At 49.2% G+C, this 19,446-nt stretch overlaps 1 gene segment (V, D, J or C); it reads left to right on the forward strand.

The window, feature by feature from the left end:
• LOC116591095 overlaps positions 1-9,195 on the forward strand; it is a 221,539-nt gene extending 212,344 nt beyond the window's left edge. The window contains 4 exon segments of the C gene segment in view: positions 5,387-5,641; positions 7,163-7,207; positions 7,881-7,988; positions 8,641-9,195. Of these exon segments, the coding sequence occupies positions 5,387-5,641; positions 7,163-7,207; positions 7,881-7,987 (407 nt within the window).
• Positions 9,196-19,446: the final 10,251 nt, after the last annotated feature.

Genomic DNA, 19,446 nt, shown 5'->3' on the forward strand with positions numbered 1-19,446 from the left:
AAGGAATGACTTAATGGGCGAACCTGAATTCCCTCTTATTGCCTATCGCAGCCCTTAGTGGTGGCATTCCTTGTTGCAGCTAATGACGTGGTATGGGGATACCTGCTCCCAGAACTTTCTCTGGAGTTTAGGAGTCTCGAACCTCTCCCAGGGAAAAAAGTGACCCTGACCCCTACCTAAATGGCAGTTATATTTTGTGACGTATCAAGGCACGGAGGCAGGATTGTATGGGCTTCACAGCAAACTTGACAGGTGGACAATCTGGGGGAAATTCTGGCCCTACCCTCTCTAAAGTCTCTACTTCGGCAGCGTCAAAATGCCAAGAACCACATCATAATAATATAAGACAATGCCCAGCAGATAGCAAGCAATTAATGAATAATAGCCTTTCTTTGTTTTTTGTTTTGTTTTGTTTTGTTTGCTTTTTTGGTTTTTGGTTTTTGTTTTATTATTAACATATAATGTATTATTTGTTTCAGGGGTACAGGCCTGTGATTCATCAGTCTTATACTATTCATAGTGTTTTTCTAGTGATAATTTCATTATTATTATTATTCTCCCCATCTTCATCAAGGCCTTGCTATAAAAAGGTTTACATTATTGTAAAGGGGAGGGGTAAGAGCTTCCCTGCGAAATAGAAAATCTAAGAAACAAAGACCCAGGGAGACTTTTAGGATGGTGCTTTCGCAGCCTGGCGGGTTCCAGTAGATTAATGTCAAGAAGGATATTACAAATACCTTAGCTGCCATGGGAATGAAGCAGAGTACCATGTTAATCTTTGGAGCATGAACCAGACAGAGAGAATGTCCAGCCAAGTAAGTAAAGTGGAGGAAGGGTCAACCTTGACAACTAATTCTTCTTTGTCCAGGATGCTAAGTTGAGCCCAGGTATTTTTTTCTGTAGGATTCCTAATGGTTCTTTTCACCCATCCCCAGGAAATTCTCCCATCCAGCATTCAATGCTCAGGAAACATCTTTAGACTGAGACTAGGAATCATGAGGCAAGTGATAAGTACATAGTCTTGGGCCCTCCATGAGAAGATCCAAGACACCGCTGCCCTGGACAGGGGTTATGCCCTACTGAATTCTTGGTTTATTGAGATCACAGGGTACTATAGCAGGATAGGGCAGGGGGAAAAGGGCTGAAAAACCAAATCCTCAACACAAAAGAGCAAGCAGAAGGTCTAACTCTAGAAAGTGTGATTCTCTTGTCCCCTGGAGGAGATCAGTACTTCTACTGAAGCAAGAGGTAGATTTTGTGAGTTTCTGTAATGGTGTCACCTGCAGTGTGAATACTGCAGGAACTGTGGGCAAATTCACATTTGGAAAAGGATCCCAAGTGTCTATAATAGCTGGTGAGTCTTCCCAGGTGGCCCCATTTGCAATCCCATGGGCCAGTGAGTGTCTCTATTCCTTTCCTTGGGAATATCAGTCTTAACTATGGGCAGGCTAACTGTATGTGTTACAGTGAATTGTCTTACAGAAGCCTCTGTGAAAGGAAAAGCCATCACTATCAATTTTGAAAATCTGTGTTTCTCTAGGTCAAACACATTAAAACTTGACTTTAATCGTTCAATGGGTATTTTCTAATGCCTTCTATGTGGCCATCACTCTAAAAAATGTTAGACTGACTGCAAAGAAGTCTAAGATAGATGACTGACCTATTCCCAAATTGGATAAGAACTAGCTAAAGGGACATAACTACTGTAAATTTAGCAAGCTGAAAACTATTTCAGTGTGAACAAATTGATGACATCAATAGGCACAATCGAGATTCAGAGGAATGAGTTTACAGCTGGAAGTTGGCCTAGACAGATAAGGTTTTATGCAGTAGAAAGGATTCACTAGGCCTGACGGATAGGTAAGATCTGTGTGGGCAAAGACTGGAGAGAAGGGGACTTTCAAGCATAAGGAACAACAATAAAAAAGGCAGGATCTTGGATGTGAATAAGGCATGTGCATTTTGGCCTAAGTAAACACATCTGATAATAAACTGGAAGCAGGGAAAAGCAAATAAAATGTCTAGACCCTTCAAGAGAATTCAGACAATTAGGGCCAAGGCTGGCCACTAGGAACCTGGGTATCCAATTTAGAAATGGAGACCAGATATGAATGTGAGAGGGGGCCAGCCCCTTCCCGGATGCCTCATGTCCTAGGGACCTCCCCTCTCCTTCTTCAATAGGCTCTTATGAGGTAGATTACCCCATTCCTCAGAGGAGGCGAAACCTAAGGGTTTCTGTAATGGAGACATTAGGTGTGGTATGAAGGTGTTGCCTCACGCTTGAAATTTGGCAAAGGAACCAGAATTTCCATAACTCCTGGTAAGTCCACCCAGGTTCATTGTTTCTTGATGCTCACCAGAGGCTCAGTGGGACCCAGAGTCAGGATTGCTAAGTGGGAACACTTCCGGGTTCCTAGTACCTAACTACAAAGCACTGATTTCGTGGGAGGGAAGCTTTCATGGGAGGAATCACTGTTGTGCCCCCAAAGCGTCGGAAGCACTAGAGCTTTTGGACATGTGTCTCTGCAGTCAGTTTTGAATTATAATGAAAAGTTAGGATCTAGCAGAGCTGAACTTCCACACTGGAAACTTGATCCAGTCTTCCTAAGACCAATGTCTGAAATGTCATCAGTGGAAGGATGGGTGTTGCTAAGGTGGAACAGGATAGGATGCGTCTCCTCCCAGGGCTCTGGCAGAGGAACCCCTAAAGACCTCCAAATTAAAAGTGATTCATTTCTCGTCCTCAGACAAAAAGAGATGGTTGTGCCAGAGTTACATGGGAGCGGAAGTAAAAGGACTTAAAACAAAGCAAGTTTAAGGATCAGTACCCAGCTTTTTTTACCAAAAAGTTCTGATAAGCAGGAAATTTTGCAAATCTGTTGGTTACTAGGCCATTTATGATCCAACAATTGTTTCTTGAGCACATACTACATGGCAGACACTAGGTGAACTTGACTTTTTTCTCTCAAGTCCCTTATGTGCCCTAGATGAGTAGGTCTTCATCTGAAAACTCTTTCTGTGGGCCTACAGATGAAGCTCTATTCATTTAAGGCACAGAAAGGACTTGAGAGAAGAAAATTCAAGCTCTCCAGATCATGACAGCCCCTGGATGTCATGCCAGGAAATTCGGACATTATTCTGTGGGCACTAGGGAGTCCCTGAATTATTCTGAACAAAAATGATGCAATCAGCTCTAGGTTTTAGACAAGTACTTTGGAGGATGAGCTCAAAAAAAGAGAATGGGGAGACAGTGGGGGTAGAGAGGGAAGCAAGAGAGGAAATCAGAGGTAAGGAAGCTGGACAGGAGAAACAACAGCAAAAATGCAGATAGGGAAGCCCAAAAATGAATGAAGTCTTGGTAAAAATGAGACCGGGGAGCAGCAAAAATCATCTCAAGTCTTCTGACTTCATTGATTTGCTATTTCATGTTGATTTCTCACTAGCGAAATTGAGCAAAAATTGGCCTTTCCCTCATGGAGTCACCCTCCCATCCTCACCGACTTAAAGATGGTTTTTAAGGCGCACAATCAGCCCTCAGTACCTTTCCTTGAAAAATCTCATATTCTGTAGCATAGCTCTCTCCAGACCAACACTGTCCAACAGGACTTTCTGGGATGATCGAAGTGTTCTATCAACCTGCACTGTCCAACACGGCAGCTACAACACTCTTAAAATGAAGTTTTAATTTTTAATTAAATTTTAATTTGATTTCATTTTCATTCATTTTAATTTAAATAGCCACAGGTAGCGAAAGACTATCACATTGGGCAGCATGCTAGACCTTCTCCAGCCTGACACTTAGTGGCTCTAGAACTTGATTTGAGTGTTTAACCACAACTCAGGGTTGAACATCGGGCCCCCACAGCAACCCCTCTTCCCCCACTAAGCCCAAACTGTTCTAGTGGCACCTTACCCTCTACCTTCTCCTCAAGACCACATTCTCTCAGCACCTCCATACCCTTCCACATCCCCATTCCCAGTCCCATCCATGACTCCCATCGAGGACTAACAAACCCATTGGGGTATGTTGGTGGCACATAATGGCTTTCGGTCTCTTTCTCTCCCTATAAAAGATTTATGCCCTAGGGCCTTAATCCACAGTGATGTCAGACCCTACCCCCAGCCCTAGATATGGGGACATTGAAGAGGAACAGGCAGAATTCCTCGGGGCCAGAGCTTTGGATGACCCTCACATGAGACCATATACCCATCTGTGTTCTGCTGCTCCAGGGACAGCCCCACACCCTTGACTTGATACCCTTGGTATGCCTTGACTCAGCAACCCAAGACAAGGCCAAAGGCTGGTGTCCCTGATTTCAGGTCCAGCTGGAAGTCTGCATTGCAAAGGCCACCCTGTCTGGACTCACAAGTGGGGTGCACCCCTGGTCTGAGAAACCTTGCATGCAGGGTGGGGAGCCGTGGGAGCAGAGAACCACAGGGGCAGGAAACTCTAGTCCCAACCCTGCTGTAAACTCTCTGGGTGGCCCCAGTGTGTTAACCCTCCCAGCAAACCTCTGTTTCCTCTTCTAAAGGCAGGAGGTCTGAAAGAATAAACAACAAGAGTTATATTAAAAACACAAAATCCTACAGAAATACTGAAGAACGATTCTCAGCTCTAAGGAAAAGCCCATTGACCCCTATTTCCTGGGGGGAAATTTAAGGCACAGTTTCTATAGAGAGAAACTCCCCCTTTGATTTTCCATGGAGGACAAAATGTCTCCATTTTACAGATGAACTTCCTGACATTTAGGGAGCTGATGTGCCTTGCTCAAGACCTTGGATCTAATGAATGGTAGGTCAAGGACTGGGAGGCAGGTATTCCGACTTAATGTCTAAAACTTTTACCAAGGAGAAATCTCCTCATTGTGATGTGACCGATCTTTCATCTTAATGCCAGCCGATAAGAAACCTCCAATTGCTGTCCACACCCAGCCTAATTTGGGGGAGGCCACCCCTGATTCCTAGATGTATGGTTTGCTTTGCTGGGCCTCTATTCTATTCTAGGCTTGCTTTGTCCTGTGAGAGCAGCGTTGCTGCTTACTAGTCCCACTGTGCTTTGGAAGATTTTCCTATTAAGTGAAAAAATGAACAGTATCATCAAGGAGCCCTGCATTTCTGGTTTCCTTGAATGCCAGGCAAGGCCAGCCAGAGAGCCTCCACTGAGAACCTGACCTCTTGGCCAGGACCCATGGCTTTTGCCTGGCCCTGACTTCCAGTCCACTTAGAACTGGTTTCCAGAATGTTCTTTTCTACCCAAAGCCTGAGAATGTGACTTGCCAGCCCCACAGAGCCTTGCTCTTGCCCATCACTGGCATCTGGCCTCAGACCTGGGTTGGGGCAAAGAGGGAAATGAGCATCTCCTAACCTGGGTTCTTTTGGCCCACAGATATCACGGACCCTGACCCTGCCGTGTACCAGCTGAGAAGCCCTAAATCCAGTAACATCTCTGTCTGCCTGTTCACCGATTTTGATTCTGAAACCAATAAGGAGCAAGCCCCAGAGTCCACGATGATCAGGCTAAACAGTACCGTCCTGGACATGTGGTCGATGAATTCCAAGAGCAATGGGGCCCTGGCCTGGAGCACCAGCACTGATTTTAAATGCAATGAGACCTTCGATGAGGAATTCTACTCCAGCTCAGGTGAGAGCAGACTCAGTGCCTGTGCCAGCCAAAGCTTCCCACTCGGGAGATGCCTGGTTCTTCCCCTAAAAGCTGCTCTGATGGGTGGTCTCGGCCTCATCCACTGTCAGCGAAGCCCCTCCACTCCTGTGACTGAGCACCAGGGAGCTCCATCCTGCCCAGGATGTCCTAGGCAAAGAGGGGATGGGGAGAAGGTGGTGGGAAGGGCACTGGCTTCTCACCTGCCCCGAATTCCCACCTCCCTGCCTCTGCTCAGGCCGTTTGCCCCCTCACTGCCCCGTCTAATGCCTTTCTCCGAGATACCTCCCCTTGGTTCTGTCTCTCTGCCAAAGAGGCAACCTCAGCCAGTCATTCATTCACTCAACGAACATTGGTTGTGCATATACAATGTGCCAGGGGCTGGAGTAAAGGAGTAAGTCAGTCAGATGAGGGGTCTGCCCCGAGCAAACTCCCCTACAGTTGGGGGAGGCCATCCATCAGCAAGCAGAAATCTAGAGAACTTCGGATTGTAACATGTGCTTTAACTTGGGGGTGGAGGAAGCAGCCAACTTAGGGACAGAGTCTGGGCAGGGCTCTCTGGGGAAATGCTGAGATGAGAGCCGACTCTCCCATGCCAGACCTTCTAGGATTAAAGTTAAAGGAGATGAGATGTTAAAGGAGAAGAAGGGAGCAGCTGTGCCAAGGGTAGAGGGGGGGCCTGTGGAGGGCTGACACAGGGGCACAGCGAGGAAGGGGAAGAACAGCAGGCCAGGAGATGGACCAAGTAGGGAAGGGCCTCATCACAGGGCCTGCTAGGTCACGAGAGGGCAGCCACCCTCCTAAGTCCAATGAGGAGCTATTGATTGGTTTTAAGTAGGAGAATGACATCCAATTTGCTTTTTTAAAAGAGCACTCCAAGTGGAAAATGGATTGTAGGAGCCAAGAGTGGAAGCAGAAAGGAAGCCGTTGCCACAGACAGATGACGGGGGCCTGGACAGGGGGAGTAAGGGAGTTGAGTGGCCAACACGATTTCAGATTCAAAGGGAGAACCAGGCAGGGCTGCAAAGGAAAGAGGAGAGCCAGGAAGGCGGCTGGATTTCCTGCCCAAGCCGCTCAGTCGATGAGAGTGCCATCCACTGAGATGGTAACAACAAAGGAACAAATCTGAAGTGACTCCATGGGACACAGGAGGACATCTATACCCCTCATGGCACTTTGTCACTGTGTGGTGTCTTACTGCCTCTTTCAGACTCCAGACTGGAACCTACCCAAGGGCAGGATCTGTGTCTGATGGTTCCTTGTGACCTTGTGTTGGGTGACAGGTCCTTTGCACAAGCAGCGTTTGTGAAGTGAATGCAGTAGTCCCCAGAAGCCAGGGCCCTCCCAGCGGGTGTCCATAGGCAACAAGTCCCTTCCAGATCTCTCCAGGAGAGCACATGGAAAACCCGTAGACAGAGGCTCATCTGCCCAAATCCTAGAAGGTCTGGCATGGGAGAGTCGGCTCACTCAACTCTAAGAAAATGTCTTTGTTTCTCCTTTTAGACTTTTCCTGTAATGCCACTTTGATAGAGAAAAGCTTCGAAACAGGTAAGAGAGGTATCTAACCCAGCTTCAAGATGTACCCACGGTCACCCGGACTAGATAGGAGAGGCGGGAAGGGATATATGGATCTGGAATGACGTTAGGAAGAATGGGAATATTCTTGAATCCCCAGGCTCCTCTCACCATCTCTAACGTGCTTTCCCCCTCTGAGGACTTTCAGGATGAGTCTCTAGTTTCCTAGAACCCCATGACTCACTCCTAGGTCTCTGGAGAACCAAAGAGAGCTTCTCGGTGGCCCAGCGGTGACATTTCCAACTGGCTTGTGCAGGGCCCTGAACTCACCAGCTCCTCCTGAGGGCGTGTTCCCTCTGTGCCAGTAGCTGGGCTTCTGCCTTCTTTCAAGAAAAGCAGCAGGATTCCTGTAGGCAGAATCTTGTCTCTCAGGATCCCCACCACTCCCGGCCACCTGCCCTGGGCCCATCCATTTCCATCTGAGTTGTTTTCACTGAATGGTCCCTCTTGGGGTTCAGGCACCTGCTAGTCACCCAGGGACCCAGACCCAGGGGGTTACAGTGAGTTCTGAGCCCTGCCCCATCCCCACTCTTGAGGGAGACAGACATAAAATAAGGATTGAGCGCAGCTCGTGTTTTCCTTTGAAAAGAATGATACAAATAGGGTTAGGAAGGGATATGCATGCCAATAACCTCTTGTTTGGCAGATATGAACCTAAACTTCTACAACCTGCTCATAATCGGGCTGCGTGTCATCCTCCTGAAAGTGGCTGGGTTTAACCTGTTCATGACGCTGTGGCTGTGGTCTCGCTGAGGTGAGCGGGCATCTCAGGTGGGAGGGAGGGCTGTGAGGGTCTCCAAGCTCGGAAAGCAAACCTCCCCCCAGGACTTGCTTTTAGGTCCTATAGTGGGGCCCACCAAACCCCTCCTCTTTCTCTGGTTAGGGGTTACTATTGTAAATAACAGTGGCCTGGAACATTGGTAGGACTCCTCAAGGGACAAGAGTCACTTCCGCTGAGCCATGCCTCCCCTATAAATTATGAAGAATAGCTGTTATTCTCCTCATTTTGGAAAGAAAGACATTGAGGCCAAGTCACAGCAAGAGCCAGCCACTAATGAGTGGAAAAACATGAGAAACTCAGGACCCAGACTCGTTTACAGCCTTGCCTTCCATATACTCCTTTCAATGCAAAACCTACAGGGGCCCCCAATTCCTTTCCTCATGTCCTCTGCCCCTAGTACGACGCAAAGACGTTATATGCCTCTTATGCCCTAACCCTAGCTCTCTCCCCGTATCCCTGTCATCCTACTGACAAGTGCCTCCTGTTCCACCACCATTAACAGGAAGTCCAGTGTCCATTCGCTCCTAGAACTCTACAAATGGAGGCATCTCCATCCACATCCCTAACTGCCCCTGACTCTGTCTCCTCGGTACTCAGCCCTAACCACTGTGCTTCCTCCACCCAGGTCACCAAGAACATGAGAGCGCCTGGCACTCCCTCGCTCCTGGCTCCCCACCGTACCTCTTCCCTCTCTTCAAGCAGAGAGGCAGACTGTCTGCTCCCCTGAACAGATAAGAAGGCTCCCTCTGCCTCTCTGGCCCCACTGGCAATGGCCACCAGCTGGATCCCACCAGATACTCACCATCAAGGTGCTGAAGAGCTGCCAAACCCTGCCTCTGCCCCCTCGGTTCCCTCACTGCTGCTTGTCACCACTGGACGCTCACAGCAAAGTCAGGGGGCCGCTGCGGAGAGACTCCCTGTCCCTCCCCTGAGACTGCCTCTTACATCCCCTGTCCCCTATCCTCCGGGAGAGGAACCCCCAGTGGGTCCTCCTGGGCTCTAGCTCCTGGAGAAGGTTGTGAGGAGTCCGTTTTTTTTAAATAATGTTCATAAATATGTATACCCTTTTCCCCAAGATGTGGGGGAATTATTACGGAGACCCTGCTGTGCTGTGTATCTGAGCAGCGTTGTATATCCTGCTACCTATGACTTCATTAAAGGCAATTTGGAAGAGCCCAAATGTGCTCCTGTTTGGCTGGGTTTGGTCAGGGTCACGTATGCTCAGCTTGCTATTGATCCCTGACTGGGCAGAAAGAAACCAAGGCGTTTGTCCTGATGTTGCTCAGGGTGCCTAATTCAACAAGCTGCTGAAGTCAATCTCATCCTGGAACAACCTCTAAAAAAATTCCACTTAGAAGGCTGAGCTGGGAAGGCGGGGCGGGGGGCAGGCAAACCCACTTAATAGTTGAGGTCCCTGCTCTTCTGTCTTCCTGCCGCACCACTGGGCCACCCATAATAGGAGGCCCATGTCCATGACTGATCAGGACTGGCCGTGGAAATCTGGCAGGCAGGGACCACACAGCAAGCATCCCCCAAATGCCACCCACTGTCTCCTGCCCTCCGGGACCATTTCCTTTCAGACTGGATTCTCACTGAAACCAGGCATGGCCCCTACAGATTCATGGCTGGGGACCACCCACCAGTTCACTGCCTGGGTCCCACCCCAATGCCCCAACTTTGGGGTGTCTGGTCTAAAAGCAGGGAAAGGGAGTGAAGATTAGCCAGACTTTCTACTTCCTCCCTCCCCACCAGCCTAGATATAAGAAATGAATCCTCTCTCCTCAAGCTCAGGAACTTTCCCAAGGAGAGTGTGTGTATGTCTTAAGCTTTTAGCAAGAGGACAGAAGGTAGGGCTCCCCAGGGTCCGCGGTATTCTTCTGGGCCTGAGTGCCCTTCTGAGATGCAGCCATCCTCCTCACAATTACTGCCATCAAGCCCAGGGCTTATGGATTCCCAGGGGGAAGGGAGGGTCCTATCCCCAAACACCTCTATGGTTCACACATGTGTCTCCAACCACATCAGCCGGATATATGCAAGTCCTTCCAGCTACAAGTCAGGCCTGCTGCTTTTCACAGGGATCAAGCCCCCAGCTCAACAGGGGACTTGGGCATAATACGGAGGGGCTTCCATAATTTCCAGGGTCACCGCCTATAAAATATCCTCTAGGACTGGGAAGCTGCCTCCAGCTCCACAGGCCTCTGACTCTGTAGCCTCTGTGGAGGAGGACGGTCACAGAATCCGGAGTTCTCACTGAGTCCCCTCACCTGCAGCCTAAATCCAAGTCCCTTTAAAGATCACAAAAAGGGACAGCCACAGAGGTCACCCCATCATCACGGGTCCCTCTCACACACAGCAGGACAGGTACCACCTTCCCAAAGGTAAGGTTCTGCCTCATTGCCCTGACAAGATTCCAGAGATCCCGCCATTGGGAATTTCTTTTAATTAAAGTATTCTCCTCTCCCGATTCAATGAACATGCCCCTGGGAGGGTTAATAGAGCAAGCCTTTATCAACCCTTAAAAACCTAAGGCAGATTAGTTGATCTTTTTTTTTCCTCCTAAAGTAGTAATTCACTCTGGTCTATATACAAAAGACCCCGGGGGTCGGGGAGGCAGCTCTACTCCTGAGAGTTGGCAGCAAAGATGCTGAGCCTGAGGGGGACATGGGTGCTTAGAGCAGGGGACAGGAGCAAGGACCCTGGGAGGCAGTGGAGGGGCTAAAGACAGATCCCTCCAAGAACCTGGGAGGAGGCCAGGGGAGTCTGTGGAATCTTGCCATCCCAGGGCCCTCAGTTGTCAGGGCCCTGAAGTCATGGACCCCTAAGGCCACCCAAGGACCTATGAGGTGACAGGCAGTGGCTAGGGACCCACCCAGACCCACGAAGGGAGCAAGGGTTCCTCCTTCCCGGCCCAGCCCTAGCCAAGCCTCAGGCACATAGGAGGCCATCTGGAAAGCAGGGTCGACACACCCCTGAGACATTTCCATCTCAAACCAGGGCTTCTCGATCCCAGCAAGAACCTTCCCTCAAATCTAAGGCCATTAAGCCTAAAGCCAATTAGAGCTGAGTCAGAGGGCAGACTGGGAGCAAGTGGGTGTGCTAAGGGGCGTGATAAGGACACTCCACTCCTCTGTATCCACTCTGTTCTCACCTCTGGCCCCAGGCCCCACCTGAGGTGTCCGGGGGAATTAAAATACCCTTGCAATCCCAGACCAAGAGTTTCTGTGCCCCTTAGGAGGTCAGCACAGGGCCTAGGGTCACTGCAGCAGAGCCCCTCAGGGCAGTTAGGGACCAAGGCACTGCTCAGCCTGGAAGGAAGAGGCTGCTGAAGAAACCCAGTTACATCATCATCACATCCATACGAAGGCCCAGCCCTGGAGAACCCCAGGCCCCATGAACAGAGACCAGCCTCGAGGAGATAAGACCTCTGTCCCACTAGGGAATGTGTCACCAAGGCCAGCTGTAGAATGGATTTGTCTGGACAGATACCCAACTGCCCAAAGAGCTTAATTAAACACAGGCCAGCTCTGGAGGCAAAAGAATGAACCAAACGACTTCTCACGACCCCCGTTCTAAGATTCTAGATTCTCTGACACTTCACCCAGAGACCTGGCCCCTCACCAGTGTAACTGGAATAACTGTCCCCTCAAGAGAAGAGGGCTGGGGTCCCTGGGTGGCTCAGAGGGTTAAGCCTCTGCCTTCAGCTCAGGTCATGATCTCAGGGTCATGAGATCGAGCCCCGCATTGGGCTCTCTGCTTAGCAGGGAGCCTGCTTCCCCCTCTCTATTCACCTGCCTCTCTGCCTACTTGTGATCGCTGTCTGTGTGTTAAATAAATTAAAATCATAAAAAAAAAAAAGAGAGAGAGAGAGAGAAGAGGGCTAATCAAGGATGTGCTTCAGGAACACCCTAAAGTGGGATGGGGTCTTCAACTCCAACAGAGTGACCCCCTCTGCTATGACCCACCATTGGAGGGGCAGCCACATGAGTCTTGAAGGATTATTTATCTTCTTGGTTTGACCATTAAAATCCCACTCCCCTGGGTCACATGGAAAGCTTTAACAGATATCACCGTAGTTACCACATAATATCTTGGCAAGAAAGTCCACTCAACTCTGCACTCCTCGGGATGGCCAATGTATCTTGTTCATCACTGGGTCCACAACACCTAGCCCCATGGCTGGCACGCCACAGATGCTTAATAGACACTTAACTAGCAAATGAACAAATAAATACTTAGTGCCATTAGGCACTGGGGAGGAAGCCAGGTTGGTGGGGGCCGTGGGGGGAACATAAGAGAAAGGAAAAGAGAGATGAATAGAGGAGTCGGCTGGGTGAGCTGCTATTTCATGATTTTGCCAAGAGCTAAGAGTAACCTGTCAAGAACTATCAGGGAAAGAAAAACCTGAGTGATGGCCCACTGGCCAGTGAAGCCCCCAGGTAGGCAATCATCCAACAGTGTCTGGAGGATGTGGGAAGTGCCAGGGAGGCAGAACTTGGGTCACTGCCCAACTATTCCAAGACCAGGGGCCAAAGGTCACATTACCTGGTCCACCTCACTTTACCCACATGTCCTATCTTAAAAGCGCTTCTGCAGACTACTTCCTCAGCCAGGGTGTGGGACAGAGAGCTCCTGAGGGTGGACCTGGGGAGCAGCCAGATGGGGCCCGTGCGGTCACTCTGTTAAAAAGCACACTGACCCCTGAGGACTTTGTGGAAGGCCACCTGGTTTCCACACTTCGTTTCACCCAGACACATGCATGCAGAAGGTTTCCTTTGAGCATCACAAGGAGAGCTGTATTTTGAAATTAATAAACAGGTCAGACACTGAGTCAGTAGCCAGAAGTAGGACAGGAAGTGGAAAAAGTCTCCCACTTCCCGCCAGGTGTCTGGGGGCTCAGGGCCTCCCCTCCCCATTTCCATGACGTCATGGTGGCCCCGAAGGGCAAATGGGGCACCTTTGAAGCTCTCCCGCAGAAGCCACATCCTCTGCAAAGAGGAGTTAAAAATACTAAGTTCGAGATAGCATCGCCCCAGGCCACGTGCCTGGGCCAGGCTGGCTGAGCCGTTACACCGCCACCGACCGCAGGTGCGACAGGAAGAGGGGGAGCTAAGAGGGCTGGCAGGCACCCAGCGGCGCTCGGGGGAGGTGCCGCATGCCCCGCTGCACAGAAGCCTCCCCGCCTCCGCCCCTGCTCTGAACCGAGCCCTAAGATCAAACCTTGACCACACCTGTTTATAAATATTTGCTTAATACGGGGCAGGACTTCAAAAGCTTCCGTCCAGCCCACCTTCCCCCGAGGTCTAATATGGGCCACATGTGCTTGGGCTGGCTGGTTCTCCGAGGAAGACCCTTACTTCAGGACGCGGCTGAAGTGCCGGGTGACGGTCCTGACAGACATCTGCCTCTCGGAGACCAGGAGACCAGGAGCCCAGGACCCAGGAGCCCAAGAGGCAAGGAAGGGTCCGCGAACTCAGACCAGAACCCAAGAGACGGAAAACGCGCCGAGTTTGCACGTCCCGCTCAGTGGTAGTATCCCCCGCCGCCCAGCTGGGGGCAGCAGCGCTCCACCAAAAAAAAAAAAAAGGCCTCTTCCCTTAGTCCGTTTCTTCTGGGGAAGGAAAGCCCCCAGAACTTGGGGAAATCTCCTTCAGAGGAAGATAAAAGGGCAGATGACTTTCCTTCCGCGAACGGAGCCCCTGCCCTTCGCCAGGCGCTGCACGGGGCTCCAGAGCTTTGGTGATCCTCGCACCTCCCATAGAGGGTAGTGGGGCCCTGGTCAGGCCCCGCAAGCGGCAGGGGGCACCATCTGCCAACATCATCAGGCTCACCCACACAGAGTGCTGAAGGGGAGGACAGGGCCGGGAGATCTAGGGGGAGCCTTAGGAGAGAAGTGTGCATTCAGAATGGAGAGCCTGGGCTGGCACCCAGGGTCCTCTGCTGGTACCCAGGGTCCTCTGCTGCCCTGGCTTTGTGCCCCTGGGCAGGTCACTAACCGCCCGAAGCCTTTTCCCAATGAGATCAGTGCTCTCTCCTAGGGTAGTTTAAGAACCAGGACTTTCTTTCACGTTGCATTCCTGCCACGTGCCAGACCCTGTGCCAGGTTCTGGGATTGTCTCTGTACAACTGGATGATTCCACACAGATGAAGTTCAGGTTTAGGCAAAACTAATCCCCCGTGATAGAAATGAGAACGGTGGGGTAAAAGGATTGACTGGAAGAGTGCATGAGGGGTTTTAGGGTGATGAAAATTACCTATCCCGATCTGGGTGATCGTTATGTGGGTGTACACTCATGTCAAAATGCATCAAAATGGACACCTAAGGCTTATGCATTTTACTGTATGTAAATTTGATCTCAATAAAGTACTGTTCCTATTAAATACAGTCTTGGTCCTTAAGGAGCTAACAGTCCAGTATGTGGGCATGAAAGATAAGCATCTATTACTATACTTGTATGATGGAGGTTTCGGTTATCAGATTTGGGGGACGAGTCCTCAGCAGGAGTCAGGAGAACCAGTGGTTATCTGTAAGTATCTCACCTCCCTCCTCACTAATCTTCAACATTTGAGTCCCAATTTTTCATCAATCATGTGGATAAAATATAAAGTTGCCCGCCCGCTTCTTGATGCCAAAGGGATAAGGGTGTACAAGCTTAGTAAACACACATGTTCAGAGAAATAGTTGAGAAGAGGGACTGTGAGCCCACATGCTGACTGTCAGGGTGGCCCACCACGCTGACCGAGGCCAGCCCCTGGCCAGCTCCAGGCTCCCAGGCCCCACTAGTGTATGCTGTTTCCCACAGCAGCGAACCCTCTCCCTTCACCATGGCCCCAGGAACTTCTCACTACACCAGCAGGCATGTTTTCTTGCTCCCTCCCTGGCTCGCAGCTTCCAGGAGAGCTTGAGGGAGAGCCTGCCAGAGACAATGGCAAGGCTGCGGTCCAGTTTCTGACAATAGACACCACTCCTAGCCTCAGAGCACTCTAGGGCTCCCCAATCACCCACCCCAAATACTTTTGGTTCTTATCTCCCCTCTCACCTTCTGGGGCCTATCTGCCCTCAGAAAGGTCACCAGGAGGTCCCGCAGAACACAAGGTCTAAAAGCATAAGGCAGACCTCTGCAGCACCCTCCCATGGGCTAGCTTCTCCGGGTGGCCATCTTCTTGCAGGCCAGAACACCCTAGAGGGCTCTGGGGGGCTTTCACCACCTTTGGGAAGAGCCCGGTCTTCCTGTTTGCTCTGGAAATGGGAGCATGTTTCCATTCCAGAGGCAGTAGTGTCCATGGGAGAGATCCCCCCCTTTCAAAAATCCCAATAACGGAGAAGAGAGTGCCCATCCACCCTTTCCCTGAACCACCCAAACACAATCCAGCCAAGGAGGAGAAAAGAAAATATTAGGGGAAACACCCATAAATGCAAGACAAGGCTGGCAGGACTTAAGAGAATTTAAGTAGATGAATGCGGTTTAGAGTGGTGAGCAACTGTCTCCATTTCATGCTTCCAGCCTTGATCAGGGGAAACTGGGTTAACCTTAAAAAGGACGTCTCTCCAACGGAGACCTCAAGACACTATTTTTAGCAAGCTCAAGGGTGTCCTCACTTCTCCTGGCTCACCCGTTATTCCAGTGATTTACCAAGCAACATGGTGGGGCAGCATCCTTATCTAGAATCTTTCTGCACACTGGCCTCTTCTGACACCAAAGCAAACATTATCTCCTCTGATCTTTATGGTAAACCCAAGCAGGAGGCAGAGTACATCTCCCCCTTTCACAAGGGAGGAAGCAGGTAAAGTAGCTTGATTGCAATCACAGAGCACTAGGCCCACAGCAGCACTAAACTCAAACCACCTAGTTTTGCACAAAGCACTGTGGATGCCCGGTACCACCTGGTTCCAGATGCTGCCATCAGAAAGAGTAGGAAAGGCCTGGGGTCCCTGGACTTCCCCAAGGCCTGTCTTATATTCTGCCTGGATGTCCCTTCCCTCTACTGGGACTGTTTGCTCCTACTTGATCCCCACTTTAGGATTGGACTAGAAGGCAAAGCAGAGGCCTGCACCTTTAGTTAGTCCCCTGAGGCAATACTATTCTGCACGTGCAGACTCCACAACTCATTCATATGGCAACACGAGTTAGCACAGTGATAACCAGGCTAGCCGGGCCCTCAGCTCTCTCAAGGGTCAGATCTCAGCCTAAATATCACCATCTCAGAGAGGGCTTTCCTGACCACTGCTTCTCAGGAGCTCCCTCCCCAGCTCCCTTTACAACCACAGCAGTCTGTTGATTTCCTCCACTCCCCCATAGAACAAGATTCTATTTGTGTTCACCTGGCTCTCCCCAGCTAGGCCTTAGGGCTGAGAAAGGGAGGCACCTGGTCTCTTCTGATCACCTCTGTTTCGTACCTGACACAGAGGAGACATTCAGATATTTTTTAACTAAATAATGGAGTCATAGAAAGAAGGCACTCTCCCTCCAGATGTGTCTAAGTAATAGCCTGAAACTAGATTGGGGGAAAATGTTGCTAATTGTTGAAGCTGAGTGTTGGGCATCTGGGAGTTTATTTTACTAGTCTTGTGTGTGTGTGTGTGTGTGTGTGTGTGTGTGTGTGTGTGTGTGAGAGAGAGAGAGAGAGAGAGAGAACATTTCAATAATAAAAAGTTAAAAGCAAAGCAGTTCATCCCAGTTATTTTAAAAAGCAGAGCAAGCCTGAACAGCTAACCCAATGGGGACTCCTAGCAAAGTCTCTTCTCCTCTAGGGAAAGAGGAAGGCCCACCCGGGCCACGGTCCCGAGGCCCAAAGCTGAGGAAGAAAAATCAGTGTGTGAGAATGGTCCTCAGCATTTCTGATCACTGCCACGAGAGTACTGACACATTTGTGGAACAATTAGATTAACAAGGTACTCTCACGTACATTTTGCTCGGACGTGAGACATAGTATTATCCCTGTGCTTACTATTTTATTTCTCACAGCCAAAGCCTAATCCAAATGCTTTGGAATAAGATGGAAATAAGATTCAGACCCTAACCCTTGCAAACTGAATTTCCATTTCCTCCTCTGTAAAGGACCACCACCTCCCCTCCTCATGGGATTTATAGGGAAACATAAACGGCAGGAGACCACTTCATGGAAGACACAAGGCAGACACTGAGTGCTAGCCTCACTCACTTCTGGACAGTAAGGGCCATGTCTTATCTTTTATAATTCCGTGCACTGCGGAGTGCAGTACTTAGGTGCCTATTATTCACTAAGCTTTTTTTTTTTTTAAGATTTATTTATTTGAGAGAGAGAGCATAAGCGGTGGTGAGGGGCAGAGTAAGAGGGCGAAGCAGACTCCCTGCGGGGCAGGGAGCCCCAAGCAGGGCTGATCCCAGAACCCCAGGCTCAGAGGCAGAGGCTTAACACTGAGCCACCCAGGCCACCCCTATTTACTAAATTTTAGGGGCAGAGAAGGTCAATACAGACAATAAATGCCAGAACGGATTCTTAAATCAACACTCGTCAATCAAGCAAAATGCTTTGCAAAATGCTTTCTGCAACACCAGGCTGCCGGGGGCAGGGGCTTGAAAATATACCTCTTTTTCATCCCATTGACAGAAGTTTTGCAGTAAGTTTGGACCCTCTTATTAACACAATGTAACCAAATAAAATGTGTTTTATTTTGCTCTTCAGGAGCTTCCTCCCACTCTTTTCTCATCTCCTCATCTAAGAAGCCTTGTTCTGGGAAATGCTGCCTTCCCTCACAGGAGAGATCCATTTTTGGTGTTTGATAAATTTTTTAAAAATTAAACGTAGTTACAAAGTGATATAGCACTCAGCTTTCGTCTAGACACTCCGAGCCTCTGGTAACTGGCCAGTGCTAGCTCTCTTGAGCCTCCACAACCAGGGAACAGGCCTCTATGACCTCGCTGCATATTTTCCAACCATCATAACAAAAGTATTTTGAAGCCTGAGATGAAAGGGTATGATCAAAGAGGCCACAGGTATAAGCTTTGAAAAGAAGAAAACACAAGAGATGGTTTCCACGTGACAGGGTACAGGAAATGTGTGGGCAGGAGGTGCTCCGGGCTGGACTTCCCACGGCTGCAGAGAATGGCAGGGAACAGACTATGTACAGTGGTTGTGGCAAATGACTTCCGGCCCCACAAAAGCGCACAGAAAATAAAAATAAACCCACCTCATAAAGGGTGTTGAGCTAGAGGCAGCAGGAAATGCTGCTACTCTGTATACCATAGTACTCAATACCCACTAGTTCCACAGGCTGTATCGAGCACCCATGTGGAAGGTCCATGGAGAGGCAGCATTACAACACAGATGGTGGGTATTCAGAAAGGTCCAGAGAAAGGAAGAGGCATCTTATGAACAGATGAACTATTCTGGCTCAGTGCCTTTCATCTACCATGTCTTTAGCTACTTCAGCTAAAAAAATAAAACAAAACCCACCAAAGAATCTAACTCAATTAGGGGAGTGGTATAGCGGGTAATAACATTCCTTTGAAGCTTAAAGGAAGAGTTCCACAGCTAATTCTTCTGGATATACGGAGTTCAGAACCACTGAACAAGTCAACTGCAGCCTAAAAACAAATGAGTCACTTGTAATGAGCCTTTAACTAAATTTAAACTCAAACTCCAAAAGCATTCTATAGGCTTTTTGCCCTACTACAAATGTGAAAACACATAAAAAGATGGTCACTGGCTTGAGTAAATTATCTCTAGATAATCCAATAAATGCCCCACCTATCTCAAGATCATTGAAAGACATTAATAAAACCTGTATATTAAAGGCTCTGAAAATTGTAATGTCTTCCCTGATAAACTTCTTTAAGATTTATTTGAGTGAGAGAGCAGGGGGAGGGCCAGAGGGAGGGATATGGAGAATAGCAAGTAGACCTCCCACCCCTCACTGAGCACAGAGCCTGAATGCAGGGATTGATCCCACAACCCTGAGATCATGACCTGAGCGGAAAAACCCGGAGTTGGGCACTCAACTGACTGAGCCACCCAGGGGACCTTCCTTGATAAAATTCTTGTTCCCAGTTTACAACCCATTTGCCTCAGAGGTCAGACACTCTTTTTATACAAAATAACCTGTTTAACAATCTAGACTAAAAATAATCTAGAAGCCTCCTGATAAAGCTCTATCTGTATATGATTTAAAGCAAATTATGTTGCACCGTCATAATTTTCGTGAACTAGAATTCCTAGGAATTGTGAAATACACCAAAATTTGAGAACCACTGCTCTGGCTCAATGCTTCTCAAACTTTAATATGCACACGAATCACATGGGACCATGTTAAAGATTCTGCTTCCACAGGGTCTGGGGTGAGGCTTGAGAGCCTCCTTCTCAATTAAGTCCCTGTGTGGTTCTGCTCATCAGTGAACTCCATTTTGAGTAGCAAGAATCCAGACCAGGGCTCCTCCAGTCCGGCTGCACGTGA

The sequence above is a fragment of the Mustela erminea genome, chromosome 5, assembly GCF_009829155.1.
Source record: "Mustela erminea isolate mMusErm1 chromosome 5, mMusErm1.Pri, whole genome shotgun sequence".
In the NCBI taxonomy this organism is placed as follows: domain Eukaryota; kingdom Metazoa; phylum Chordata; class Mammalia; order Carnivora; family Mustelidae; genus Mustela; species Mustela erminea.